General features: G+C 42.3%; 1 protein-coding gene across 15 annotated transcripts in view; it reads right to left on the bottom strand.

Moving 5' to 3' along the window:
• NRG1 (neuregulin 1) overlaps window positions 1-14348 on the bottom strand; it is a 434810-nt gene that overhangs the window by 186464 nt on the left and 233998 nt on the right. For 2 of the 15 annotated variants that reach the window (XM_032096876.1, XM_032096877.1), the window contains exon 1: window positions 12955-14322. The exons of 7 other annotated variants lie outside the window; for them this stretch is intronic. In XM_032096876.1, coding sequence (XP_031952767.1) covers window positions 12955-13582 — 628 coding nt within the window. In that variant the 5' untranslated portion in view covers window positions 13583-14322. Of the gene's footprint in view, window positions 1-12954; window positions 14323-14348 lie in introns of those variants that run through there. 6 more of the 15 variants (XM_032096864.1, XM_032096863.1, XM_032096868.1 and 3 more) reach the window with 6 other exon arrangements.

The following is a 14348-nucleotide window of genomic DNA, read 5'->3' on the forward strand; positions in this document are numbered from 1 at the left end:
TGCTACTGCTTAAAGTGAGCACAGCTGCCTCTCAGGCTGTGAAACTTCATTCTTGGTGCTGCCAGAGGTTTCCTCTGTTAATACACGGTAAATCACAGAGGCATCTGTAAGAGGGGCTGTTGACACTCAGAGACTATGAATTCATCCAAGCAAGACAAAACATTTGTAAACTGTCACCTACAGCGCTCATGCTGTGTAAAATGGGATTGGTGAATGTATTTCCTTAGCTCTCTCCCAGGCTTGTAGTGGATGTGAATGTAGGCTGCTGTCAGAACCGGTGTTGGGTGGTGTTAAATGGAAGATCACTCCATTGCGGTTCTCTCCATTTCATGCCATGCAAACTGGGGTCCCAGCTGATTCCACAGCACCCTTTGCCCACGCCAGCACTGATATTGCAAAGCTCATAGCACCAGCCCTATAAAGGCTAACAGGGCAAAAAAAGTCATCATTACACCTGCAGCAACACTCTTCTCCACTTGCATGTCTGGATATTCCTACACATGCTGCCCTGACACTTTCAAAGGTGTGCTACACAGCAGAGCTTTGTGTAGTCGAAATTAGGAGTATCTCCCCATATTTTTAAACCTGAGCAGCCTCCAGTCATTTCAGTACTATTCAGCATGCAGCTAGCTGAAAGGGCTGGCGTGCACTGCAGTGACATTTCCATCACAGTCGCCATTTTCACATCAGACTGAAGCCCATTAGCTGCTAAACTGGCTACTTCCTGGCGCTCAGCTGAAGGAAGCACTTTGTTGGGAATATAATCAATCTTACCACAAAACTCTGGTTGGTGCGCTCTCAGGTGATTAAACAGTCACATGAGAGAAAAATGACACAATTCAAGGCTTGCTCTTAACTGGGCTAGGACATGAAAAATGAAAAGTGCCACTATAGTACTTAAACTCCCTTACATCACCACCCCCAAAAGGAGCCATGAAATGCAGCCCCTCTGAAATGGATGTATGCATAATTCAAAACATGAGCTGCCTTAAGGAGCAGAACTCTGGGTCCAGGTCTGCTGAGAATTACAAGCAGCACAATGCTTCTCAAGCAATGAAAAGGGCAGATCACTAGCAGTGTGAGAAAATGAAGCACAGGAAAGACTGAGGTTGAGATCCCACATGGGAAGTCACAATCTGGCAATTTTAAAAGCTCTGTTAACAAGTGAACATCCCCAGAAACCCTCATACTTTAACAAATATTGTTAGATTTGTAGTCCTTCTGCTACACAGTCTTCTTACACTTTATGAATATTCACCATATGGGAATCTCCACGAGAATTTAATACAATGCTTTTTAAATAAGCAGAATTTAAAGCAGAGTAGGTGTTAGATTTAAAAGGATCATCCCAACATTTCTTCTACTTTTACATTCAAGCCTGGAGAGGTCAAGCTGCAACTGGAAAGGTAAAGAGCATTTCCAGCCCTGAATTCAGCACAAGGTAAAACAAGGGTTGGTGTAGCTGAATTGCCCACTAGTTTTCAGTGAAAACACTAGTGTGTAGGTAAAAAGTTGTTTCAAGCAATTGTTGTAAACAGGAAGAAATCTGCATTAACCCAAAGTCACTAGAGGGAGAGATTTGAATTTGCTAAAGCTTTTCTCTTGATGAGATTGGGATATGAGTCACCTTAGGGTAGGAAGTTACTGTGGTACAATTGGTGACATTACTATGGTTGATGGAGGTTAGTTCACCACCACCAAAGGAAAAGTTTCTGCAGTTTAACGTGTTCATCCTTAAAAGAACTGTGGTTTATTTCCCGCTTGGAAAATCTATTTTCACCTCAGTCTTGCATAATGCAAATTTCCCTGCCAGACTTGAACACTCCAAATTTTCTCTTATGTGACCTGTCATTACACAGAAGTCCTGATCAAGTTATTTGTCTGATTTTTCTCTAGTGAGTGACATTTTAAAGATTTCCTTTGAAGGGGCAGTATTTACATGACCTGACCAACATTTGCCAATAGTGCTTTTTGAACACTGTGTCTGAGTTTCTGCTAAGTCATAATTTTTGATCAATCATCAGAAAAAAATTGTCATTATGTCATCATCATTTGTAAAACAGAGTAATGTATGAAAATTAAAGTATGAATTAAATATAAGTTAACATCAGACAGTAGTGTTGGTATACCCATTTGTTAAAAATCAATGCGTATTAGCATCCTGAAAGTATCAGTAACACCCCTGAGAAGACATTACAGATAATCTGCAAAAGCAAAAGCAAAGCATAACCACATATTATTCTGCAGCTAGGGGAAGCTGCTAGATATGTTAAGGGTGAGTGAATTTAGAGACCAAATTCTACTTTGAATCCTGGCACATTGACATGCAGTACTCCCTGGATCTCAGTTCTGTTCAGGAAGCATCAGAATATTTTTCTGTTTTATTTGTCTTCAGTCCCCTCCCCTGCCAGCTTCTGCCTAGCTAAGTGTCTTTTGTGAACTAGTACTTCCTCTGATTCACAGCTAGTAAATCTGCTGCCTGGGCTCGTAGCAGTTTTCTGAATACGCTTACAGAACATGTCTTTTTAATTCTTCTTCCAAATGTAGAGAAGTAAAAACTGCACATATTAAACAATCTATTAGCAAGAATTAGGAAAATTACAGGGTTGCTTGAGAAGCTACTTATATGAGAGGCCTCCATTAATCTCTACAGCACGGCAAATTCAAATGCTTGGAGATAGCAAACAACAGAAAGGTTGCTAGCCATGTTCTTAAACGTTCACATGTTCAAATTACATTCTGATGGCTTTACTGGCCAGATACCATTTTATAAACCAAAAGGAGAATTTTAAGGTACCTTTCCGTTAATTTATTTTGAAGGAGAGGTCTGTGTCCTAATGCATTCATTGGCCTTTTCATCCAGAAACACGGCCTATCTTCGTTCACAAAGAGAATGCATATGCAGTTGTATGTCCCAGAAATTATGTAGCTGAAGGAATTTGCAAAAATTTTTAATGATGACATCCAAAATCTATTAGTACTATACTAAATCAACACCTCCAAAAAGAAGGGTGGGCTGACTGACTAACCTCCATGAGGCAAAGGCTGGAGTGGAGTGAGGGGTTTTGAACAAAGTGATGGGAGAGAATTCAGTAACAGAGAGACACTCTGCAGTGTCTGCAGCACAGGCAGAGTGACTCCAGCCCTTGGGGTGGCTAGAGAAAGCAGGGCGTGAAGGGCACTTCCTTGGATTTCTCCAAGAATGAGAATGAGGAGTGAAGAGTGCTTACTCAGCATGGCCAGATGGCAAGATGATCTGCCCGACAGAGGATCCCTTAGAAATGTATGATAGACAGAGTGAATGATTGCATTCCTAGTTCAGATCCTCAGCAGGGGAAAAGCTGCTTTGGGATCTGCTGCAAGTCCCACACAGACTGTAAATACCTGTGGCACTGGGGAACAGATTCTGCCTGTTTTTATCCAGTCAAGAAAATATCAGACCTTCCCTGCTCTCCTGTGCTTGGTATAATCAATTCTTTGCAGTTTCCTGGCCCTTTCCTGGCTACTTAATGATGTTCTGCTTTTTCAGTTAAGAGCTCAAGCCTCTTCAAGGCCCTGTACCAACACAGCAGGAAGCTTTTTGTCTTTCTTCTGATCCTGTACTCCTTAATTCCTAAAATCATAACAACATACTCACTGGTTCGTTCCCTGATTAACTCAGACCAGATACATAAATAATCATTCTTCCATTCCCCTATACTTGTCCTTCTCACCCTGATACACTTAATTTCCCTTGCTACGGCATTAATGCTGTCACACTGCTAACTGTCCTGCTGAGCTCCACAGCTCAAGAAAAGCTATCTTGAAAATATAATGTCTTAAAAATCCCAGACATCTTGACATTAATAGCCATTGTGACTTTCTTGGTATGATCACGCCCCATTATTCTCATGTCCTGTTACTATAAACGATGCTCAGGCGTAACGAAACCCTATCAGGCTAAGTCCATTCAGCATACCCACTGCAGGACAGAAACGCAAAAGAATCCACAGGCAAAGTGTCTTTAAACTGGGTAGACAGGAGCAATGCTACCACCAAAATCCTCCCATTCCAGTAATCCATGCACTATGACTGTTTCCACTTTTGGAAGGAAGAACCAAATGCTGGAGGAGTTGAGATAATAAACTGAACAAAGGGCAAAGTGAGGCAATGGTCCTTGGGCCAACAGTGGGAGAAATGTCAATGGAGGGGCATGGAGGGAGAAATCTTTGAAAGCACGAGCAGAAGTCAAGTGTATAGGGGAACTCCACACAGTTAAAATCAATGAGCTGGCCTCTGTTCACCCAAGAGGCCTTGCTGAAGGCATTCTTCGGAGTAGGACAGAACCAGATGGGGAATGAGGGAGCTGAAACTCCTCCTAAAATTCACACAGCATTGCCAAGGCTGAGCCATATTTGTCTTTTCTTCCCTTGAATGGCCCTTAGTATTATTGTTCCACCCCAGTGACAAGCAGTATGCAACCCTGGGGACTATAGAAGCAGGTTGGTGAGGACCCTTGCATGTGTGAGTCATTGGTCTTCTGCTCTGAATGGACATTATTATTGATTTACTGCTTAAAATATTAAACTGATGCTACTTTATGCATCTTGAATACTTCTGGACAGTGATCAAGGTAACAAGCAGGTTTTATTGTCCTTTGTTGGGATTTTGGACTAGTCCCTGTCTAAGTACCATCAAAATTATGGCTCTATTTATCCTAAAAATAAGAAAGCATGAAGAGGGATGAAATAATTCAAGGACTGAAAACAAATTCCTCCATGGGGAGAATCATGGAGTTCAGCCTACCTGCTGAAAAGGTTTATCCAAAGTTGAGCTGATTACAGTGTACTGATTACTCACCTTTGTGGGTGAGAAATACATGGCACAGAAGAACTTTTTCATCTAGGACAGAAAGGTGTAAATGAACAAGTGGCCAGAATACAAACACATATTTTCAAAGTCAAAGTATGTGGTTTTATTTAAAAGAGATGCTAGACAAACGGAAAAGGCAGACAATGTCTTGCTTTCAGGCTTCACACCTGAGAAGACTGGAAGAAGCCTTAGCTGAGATGACACTGCGCCATGTAGGTCATGGACCAGTGCATTCCAGTGCTCTGCTGGGTCTTACAGGGCTACAGACCTCAGAACCTTTATACCAGTGAAAATTCAGGCCATTTAATTCCAGCTGAAATACTAAATTAATTATCCAGATTAATTTAATATAGGGAAAAGCCCAAGTTTCCCTTCTCAAGATGCTGTTCCAGCAGCCTTACACTAGCTTCCACTCACCACCTTAGAAGATTCAAGTCATCTTTTATGAGCTCAGAGAATTTTTTTTTTGGCATAAGAGAACGGCTTTTGAATGAGCTTGATACTCTTTTTTCTACTTTGATCTGTCTAATCACATGAATTAATTGACTGTTGAAAATTGTAAAATTCAAATATCTTTCAGGAATTTCATAGAAATACTGAACTATGTCACAAATCATGCTTAAGATCATAGCTTCATATACTCCTCCCAGTGCCATGTGACTACCAACCCAGTATTGATTTCCTTTCATCTCAAAAACTGAGACAATATTCACTGCCAAAATAAAAAGCTGTCTGAGTTATGAGAATGCACTGCCAGCAAGTTCCAGGATGAAGCAGAGATATAAAAAAGTGGGGGAGGGGGTAGGGAAAGCATATGTGAAAAAGCTGAATATATTCTTGCAGGAAGATGTACATTGAAATAAGGCTTTTGTAGCAAAACAATACAGGACCGAACATAATAGGTGGATGCCACAATACCAGTGATCTTGTCCAGAGCTGAATGGGCCTTGCCTCTGGTTTATCTTAGGGAAGCCTTGAGTGGTGGCCAGCCATGTCCCACTGGATTTGTTCTGCAAATTCTTCCACAGCTAAAACCTTTTCTTTTTTCTCAGTGACTAACACTCTACTGCAGATGGGGGAGAAGGATGAGACAGGTCAGGGTGTAAACAAGCAGACTTCACATTACCTCAAAATAATGCTTTCTCCCTTGCTGCTCTCTAGCTGCAAACAATGGTCATGCTCCAGCTCTTGAGTTTAATGTGTACCTCCTACTGTGTCTGGTACTTCACATAATGTTTTAAAGTCAAAGATCAAGATGTAATTCACAGTGCTCACTCTCCAGGAAACTGGTCTCCTTTCAGTATAAATTGTAAAGGTAGGCAACGTGCCTAATACAAAACAGTCCACAAAAGACAGGGTCTGCTACTCTCTATGGTCTGCCTGGGGAACAAAAGGCCAGAAGCCTTTGGCAGAAGATACTCTAAACCCACCTACCCATCTCCAAAGTTACACACCATGATTCAGTCCTTGATTTCATGTGGCTTGAACATGACCTGAAGCACAAAGACTCCTGCCGTTGCTTAACTTAGTACTGTGTAACAAAAACCCAGCTTTGAGTCCAAACAGATCTGAATCGCTCAAAGAAAACAATTCTCTTCCCTTAGTCAGAGAAAGCCTTTTCTCCTAATTCCAGCCCATCCTAGGTGAAATAGGCATTTTCCTTTCAAAATTCTTTTATCACCTGCCATGGCATTTTTTGGGTCTGTCTCCCCTTTCCTGAAAGAGAGACAGTGCAATCTCTGCCCAGGTACTGTCTGCAGCAGATTGTCATCACATGTGCTCTCCCTGAACCAGCTGCCTCATTGCATTGCTATTGATTCTGAGTTGGATTTCTGCAGCAAATCTATTGCATTTCCATTAGCAAGACTGCAAATGATGAAAACGCTCATTTATATCATTCCAGCTCTGCACCACAATTAACCTGCTACTTACCCTCCAGCAAGCCAAATTGTGCTTTCTCATCTGATGCAGAGAAAGTTCCCCAAGGTTTCTCTGTAACCAGAAGTTAGGCACAGCAAATCTGAGGTAGGCTGCTGCGTGTTTTATTTGCAGTGCATTAACAGGAAATAAAACAGTATAATTAGTGTAAAAAGTATAACAGATATGGAATGAGGATAATTTCAGTCCTGTGCAGTGGAAATCCAAACCCTGACTTTTGTAATTACATCAATTATTAATCAGTTTTGCTTAGAAAGTTTTGATGCAGAACAGTCGCAGATTTCATTTTTTATAAAGAAATAATAGCCATATACGTTGTATATCTATTGTATTCTCTATACTCACATATGCATCTGTATATAAATGAGGAGAGAGAACATGCAAAAGGCTCCATGTAGCACAAATACATGACTTATTCTCAGGGAAGTTTACAAAGTAAAATGAAGCTTTAAAAAATAAATACAAGTGCAGACTACTGTTTTGTACTGAGAAATTCAGATTGTTATGAAGAAAAAGACACTCCAGGAAATACTGCTTTTTCGCTACCATGTTCTGTGCACGATAAATGGTGCATGAAAGAAAAACCACACCCATGAGGAAAATTTGAAAGCCATGAATTTGGGGTGCTTGTCCAACAGAAAGAAACACAGGACCAGTCCGTACTGTTTGCTTCATGTTAAATAGAAGAACTGTTTCCACGCAACCAAGAAGTGCTAAAAAGGGGGGTGGTAGAGGTACAGAAAGAAACAAAACAATAAATTTGTCCGAACAAATTGTGCTTGCTGAGGACATTTTGAAGACCGTGTGAATTAACCAGACTGGGGAGGGGAAGACTCAGTTATCACTTTAGAAGGCTTAATGGACCTAAACTCCCCAAAAATTGCTGCATCTTGTGCATCTCACCCCATCAGTCCCCATGAGTGTTCCTGTCACAAGTATATACATCTAGGAGCTGCCATGACCTTTGGAACAGCAAAGAAATACAGACTGGCTGGCTCAGTACAGTGGCACTTGCTTTATTGCTGCTTGTTAATGGAGGCCCAGTTGTGTCTCCTGGGCCTACTGAGATCAGCATCTCTTTACTACACTCCTGAGTTAGGCTCAAAACTTGTCTGGTATCTTAACCGTGATTAATTGTAACTTCCCTCTGACAAGATGTTATTAATTCACAGGACACATAAAAGGAAAGTCACGGCTTTCAAAATGAGTCCTCATATTGTGTAGTAGATATTTAACGTAGAAACTGAATTACAAGGGTAGTCGCCCTGTAGACTCATGGGGAAAGAGAGTGACTCTTTCCCCATGAGTCACTCTGGGAATTGCCTCGGGGAAGTCTCTTCCTTTATGCTGGATATGTAGCTGAAGGCTAACTAGCTTCCTAATGCAGGCACTTAAGTCAGGTATCTGAAGCTAATCAAGTCCAGTACTGCGTCAGAAATGGACCAGCATCTGCTTTAAGGTGCTCTCTTCCTGCATCTTCAAGCTTTGGGGAGAAAACAGTCTCTCGTGGAACTGCCCTGCAGAGCAACAGTGAGCAAGAAAAGGCTGAGGTAGAGCCTGTACTGGATCATCTGCTCTCCCCTCCCGTGAGCACAGTCCCCTGTGGCTCTCTGAGACCTTGACACATTCAGAGGCTGCCAGGCATGGTCTCAACCCTATGGTGTTGTGATGGGGATTTGAAATACAGAGCATGTGTCAGAATTAGACTCTTTCAAGAGTAAGAACAAACACTGCACGAAGCTGCTATGAACAAACCCTCTGTCCTTAAAATGAAGTTAGAGGGTTGCAGCGCCTATAAGTGGAAGGAGAGGCTCCCTCTAGCCTGCTATCAAGCTAAAGTAGAGACTTTCCCAAATCACTGTGAATAGGAGAAACAACATCAAATGCAGAACAGAGAAAGAAGAGTGGAAGTGAAAGAGGCAGGGAAAAAATTGTAAGGAATATTTATGGTACGATACTAAAACAAGGTACAGTACAATTTTCATTCAATATTTCCCATCTCTAGCTCTAAAAAGACACAAGAAATTTAGCCACTGTGCCTCAGTTCAAGACTAGTCTTGCTCCTTTTATTATACTATGCCTTTATCAATAAAGAAATACTCCTTTCCCTTTGGCTTACCTTTTGTATTTTAATATTATGTTTCCTTTGCTGAAAGAGAAGGGAAAGGTGAATGTTTTAAAGCATTCCCATATTTAGGGAGCTTGTCAATCTCGGAGGGGAGCTTGTCAAATTTAGACAGGAGCTGAGACTATTTCCCAGGTAAACAACTACTACCAGGCCTCAAGAGCAATCTTTTAACATTTTTCCACCGAGGATGAGAAAGCAGCATCCTTTGCTAATACTGACCCAGCACACCTGAAGTGGAAGCAGAAATCAGAAACGCTAGAGGGGAGTTGTCCCAGTCAGAGGTGGTTGACAGTAATGCAGGGCCCTTCTTCCACTTCCTCATTCTCTAGGTGAGGGCCAGCATAAGTGAGATAGGAAGGAGTCCTGCTTGCCTCCCAAGGGACATGCACAGGTCTGGTGCTGTAGGGAGATGAAGACATGCCTGTTGATCATCTGCTGGCCACCAGCATGGCATAACATGTGCAGCTGGCCCGTCAGCGCATGGTACCTGAGCTGGCCAGGGAAGCCAAAAGTGAAATGGATGCAGGGGCTGTGTGGATGTGCCACCGGGCACGTGCACCCTCTGGATCCTGCTCTCCAATGGGCCTTTGCTCTGCTCCCAAGGAAAGCCACTCCAGAAAAATCATGCTGTGGTCTGCCTCCTGCCCTGCTTCTAGTGTGCCCTGTGGCACTTCACCAAGCCATGAGTGTTGTGGTCCCAAAGCCAAGGCCTGCTTGGGTACCTCTGCTCTGGGGCAGAACCAAAACACAGGAGCCCTGCACTATTTTGGCAGAGCTGTCACCCCAGAATGGCAAGCTCCACGTGGGCCCTTCTGGGTGTTTTGTGGGGAAATCTGCTTAAATTGAAAGAGGAGGCTGTAGGAAGACCTTTAACGAGGGGAACGGTTGGTTTGCAGATGTATAAAAGCTATTATTACAGAAACACAGTTTTTGCAGTACTACAGAGCTGAATTTCTAACCAGCCTTGATAAAGGGTGGAATTGCATTTAAAGATGATAGTGTTAGAAGAAGTGAAATTTAGCTTCTGAACTGAGTTAGCATTATTACAATCTGCATGTCTTCTCAGAGGGAGGGAGATTGTAGGTTGGGGTGTACTATTATATCCTGCTTGTAATAATATCTTCTCTGGTGTAATTATGCTAAGATGACAAGCTCCCTAAATATGGGAATGCTTTAAAACATCCACCTTTCCTTTCTCTTTCAGCAAAGGAAAAATGATATTAAAATACAAAAGGTAAGCTAAACATTAAGAAATATTTCTGTATTGATAAAAGGGCAAAGTATAACAAAAAAAGCAAGACCAGTCTTGAATCTAATACACCAGACACAATTACCAGGATTGTCTCTCTTCTGCTTTCTCTTCCAGGCTCCAGGAGAAAGAAGAATCAATTAGCTCTCTGCAGACTATGACCTTGAAGGATACAGCTTTAAGGGGAATATGCTGAGTAAGACAGAAAAGAGAGGAGAAGGGAAAAGGATTTGGAAACTCACGGAAGGGATAGGTTCAGAAACAGTACATCAAGCACAGAATATGAAATGTGCATTTCATTTTATTTCTGCACTGGAAAAAAAAATTTCAGCACATAAAAGACTTTTTGGGAACATGTTACCTCACTCTGCCTGAAAAGAAAAAAGGACACTGAAAGGCAAAAGAAGGGACAATCCAATTTGCAGATGCTACTTTTCAAGCCATGTCACTGAGAATTTTATAGCTGTCAAAGGCATTAAAAAAAGTTAGCACTGATGCAATCTGTCAACCTCTCCAACAAATCTTGCTCTACATAAAACACAATGATGTGTTTGAAATGCAGCTGTTTCAAAAACCCCAAGACAGTGCTTTAAGAGCTGCCCAGAAAGTTCTTTTCATGCCTCTTGGAATTCTTAGGCAGACCTTCTGCAGTGTATTTTTCCAGCTAAGTCTTCATATTTTTCTTTGCAGAGAATCACAGACTCTTGCCATAGTCCGAATCATGTGCCACAGTTAGAATAAATTCTGTCTATACAACATTCTCCCTCAGCAACCCAAACTTAATCTGCTACCAGATCTCCCTCTCCTTTCAGTCTGTAGCTATGGAAGTCTACAATGCCTTAAAACACATTTATGTCTAAAAAAGGCAAAATTAAACAAAAATCCCAAACCCCAAAAACTCTCACACATACAAAACCCCCAAATCAAAAGCAAAAAACCCCCTCTCAACCCAATCACCTAACTTCTGGACCACCATTTATTCATTTATTTCCCAGATGTGAGCAGATCTGAACGCAGATAATGGCTTTTTGTCAGTGACAGCTCCAAAGAATCTCTTCTGTGCCCCCCCCGCCCACCCCCACACCCCTCCCTTCTTTACTTCAGAGATGAAGTTAGCATGTTATTGATAAAGGTTTGCCTCATATGTGGAAAGACAAGAGGGATTCTTGAGGCAATTATGACTGAACAGTGGTCTCTGGTTACTTTATAAAGCAAAATGTGTTAAAAGGTCATATTTAATGTCAGAATATTTGCAGTACAAAAAAGATATTATGCATCGGCAATATTTTAAAAGAAGCTCACTTAGTATAGTTCTATTTAATTGCAAAGGTGGTTAATTCAAGTAATACCACAGACAAAGCCCCTGTCATTTAATGGTACAGCAGTATTTCTCTATTAGACTGTTTCCATCTGACAAATTACTTTTAATCTGAAGGATGGTAGTCACCCATTATCTAAGCAAAAGGCAGCAGGGTTTCTGCAGGAATACTCAGAACTTTCTTTCACTGATTCTGGAACTGCTGTTCAAGATTGACTGTCAGCTGAAAGGACCTCCTCTGAAATCACTGTAGTTATGCTCATTTTCAGCGGCAAGGTGGCTGGCCTAAAATGTTAAAGCTAATCCAAATGCCACATATCTATGTCCAGTCCTAGTGGGGCTAAACTTAGAAGTGAACTTCTGGTGACTTCAGAGCTCAGGGTGAGGTCTAGTATGTGCCATCTTCAATGTGGCCAACCTGCAGCATTACAGGGAAGGCATGAGGGAGAATAAACGAGATGGGGACCTGCAAGGAAATTTGTGAGGAATGCAATTTTTCACTCTGATCACTGCAGCTTTCCACAGGAAACCTCAGCCCTGTGCTCTCAGCAGAACAGTGCACTGCCTTCTCTTTTACTAGAGTTGCACAGCTTTACACAACTCAGGAACTTCTGGCTTGGTTTGCTTTGAATTTGATGGGTTGAAAATTATGAATGACAAAGAAATGACACTTCAGCAATGCAGTATTTTGATGCTTTATGATCACAACTGAGAAAATAATACAGATACCTTTTTTTGTTTTTGTTTTTATGATGAGCAAAGACTAATTTGGAAATTGACTCTTCCTACATTGGAAAAAATTCTTTCCTGAAATGCCCCACAAAAGGCAGTAAGGCAATATACGGGAAACAGTTTAAACAAGAATCAGCTCCTAGAGATGGGGAAAGACAAAGAGAAATGTATGCTTTGCTCCTAAGAGAAAGATCATAAGCTAGATGCTAAATTAATAGTTCCTAGTTTCTAACTGCTTCAAATCTGCTGTTGCTTTTCCTCACTGTTCTGAGAGTTTCATGAGAATGATAGGGATATTTGCCAGACACAGACTTCAGGAAGGATGTACCAGAAGTGCTCTGCAGGCAAGGCAAAGAACGCACATGGAAGATCCAGCAAAGGACACAAAGCCAATTTATAAGGAAAATATACCATGTGGAATAGCTATCAGATAAACCCTAGAAGTAAATCACATACTTTCCTACAAGTGGATGCAGAGAAAAAGGCAGTACTAGCCTTTTACAGACATCCCACAGGAAGTCCTGCATATCTCAGAACTAAGTTCAAAGGACTCTAGATGCTCTTCTCAGAAGGTAACCCATGCTATACCTGTCCTAGCACACTTGATCTTTGCAAACCAATCACATGCCCTCCTTGTAGACAGTGCCAGAACAGTTAAGTGGTTTGTTTTTTTTTTCCTTTTTTTTTTTTTTTCTGTGAAAGGGAAAAAAACCAAAGGAACATACAGCTTTTACTTACAAAGTTTTGGAGCAGTTTGGAGATTGGTTTCTGTTGCTTGTGCCTGAGATGCTGTGGTAGGCTCCAGGGCGGGTGGTGACAGCGAAGGTGCAGCAGAGGACAACAAGCCAACATCTAGGATGCGGTTATATAGAGAAGGCTGGAGGAATGGTTTGGAGGGTACGAGTGAGCTGTCACTTCGCACTGTCACTTCAGCCTTGCTCTTGGGGCTAGGTATGAGGAAGGGTGAGGCATACACCTCTGAAGGCACCCAGGCAGATAGAGCTGTAGGATCCACAGCGCTCTTTGGGTCTTGTCCTATCCTCCCAGGGTCAAGGTGGGTAGGAGAGTCATACTCAAAAATCTTGTCCACAAAGACCCACTTGAGGCCAGCAATGCAGAGGCAAAGGCTAAGCAGGCAAGCCAAGATAGGGGCGATGCAGATCTTTTCAGAGTTGAGGCAGCCCTTCAGTCGCTCTGCCTCCAGGCACGCGCAGCAGGCTGCGGCAAGGCCTGCTATCCCCTGGACACTTCTGTCCTCTCTTTGGGTCCCCGGCATGTTCTCCTCATCCGGGAGCCCGTTGAGGGACGCATCGGGGCTCAGTTGAGCTGAAGGGCTGGGGAAAGTGTCGGCAGCTACTTCAGACATGTTTAAGCATCAGCTCTCAAACAGCTCACCTCCAAAAGGCCTTAACTCTATCACAGTCCATTACTGTGAGACACAGACAAAAAGAGACGGTAGTAATAGTCACAGTGCTCTGCAAAAATCACAGAGTGGGAGTCAATAAAAGGTTGAAGCTCAGCAACATCATCCAAACTGTGAGAGGAGTAATGCACAGGAAAAATTAGATCCCCTGGTCCCTCTGCCCCCAAGCCCTCCGTCACTGTCTCTGCTTCTCTGAAGTGAGAATAGCTTTGCAATTATTGAGCTCCTGTTTGCTAGCCACTTTTAGAATTCCTTAAATGCCTCTCAAGCAATTCCAGCTCTTCTGCAGGAGGGAAGAAACATTCCCCCAAAAGCAAGCACAACAAAACAAAACAAGGGGAAAGAGGGTGATGAGATAAAGAAAACCACAAACACTGAACAAACTGACCGGATTAAGTAAACCAGTAGCCCAGAGCAAAAGGCAACACTCTCACCTTGAGCATCTGAGGCTGGTATCTGCTTAGACGAGGAAAACAATTGTCATGCGGCAGAAGGAGCAAAAGCAAAATCTCTAACAACAGCGGCAGCGGCAGAAGTGACAGTAGCAGCAGCATCCTGTCGTGTTACAGCAGCGGCTGAAAGAGGCTGAATCATTACAGAGCAGCAGGTGCTCGCTGTCTGAGCATCACTGCAAACAATATCATTACAGAGAGGTTTGAAAGGAAGAGCGATGCCAAGACGATGGTAACTCCCTTTATCTCCCCTCCCT

The sequence above is a fragment of the Corvus moneduloides genome, chromosome Z (genome assembly GCF_009650955.1).
Source record: "Corvus moneduloides isolate bCorMon1 chromosome Z, bCorMon1.pri, whole genome shotgun sequence".
Classification (NCBI taxonomy): Eukaryota; Metazoa; Chordata; class Aves; order Passeriformes; family Corvidae; genus Corvus; species Corvus moneduloides.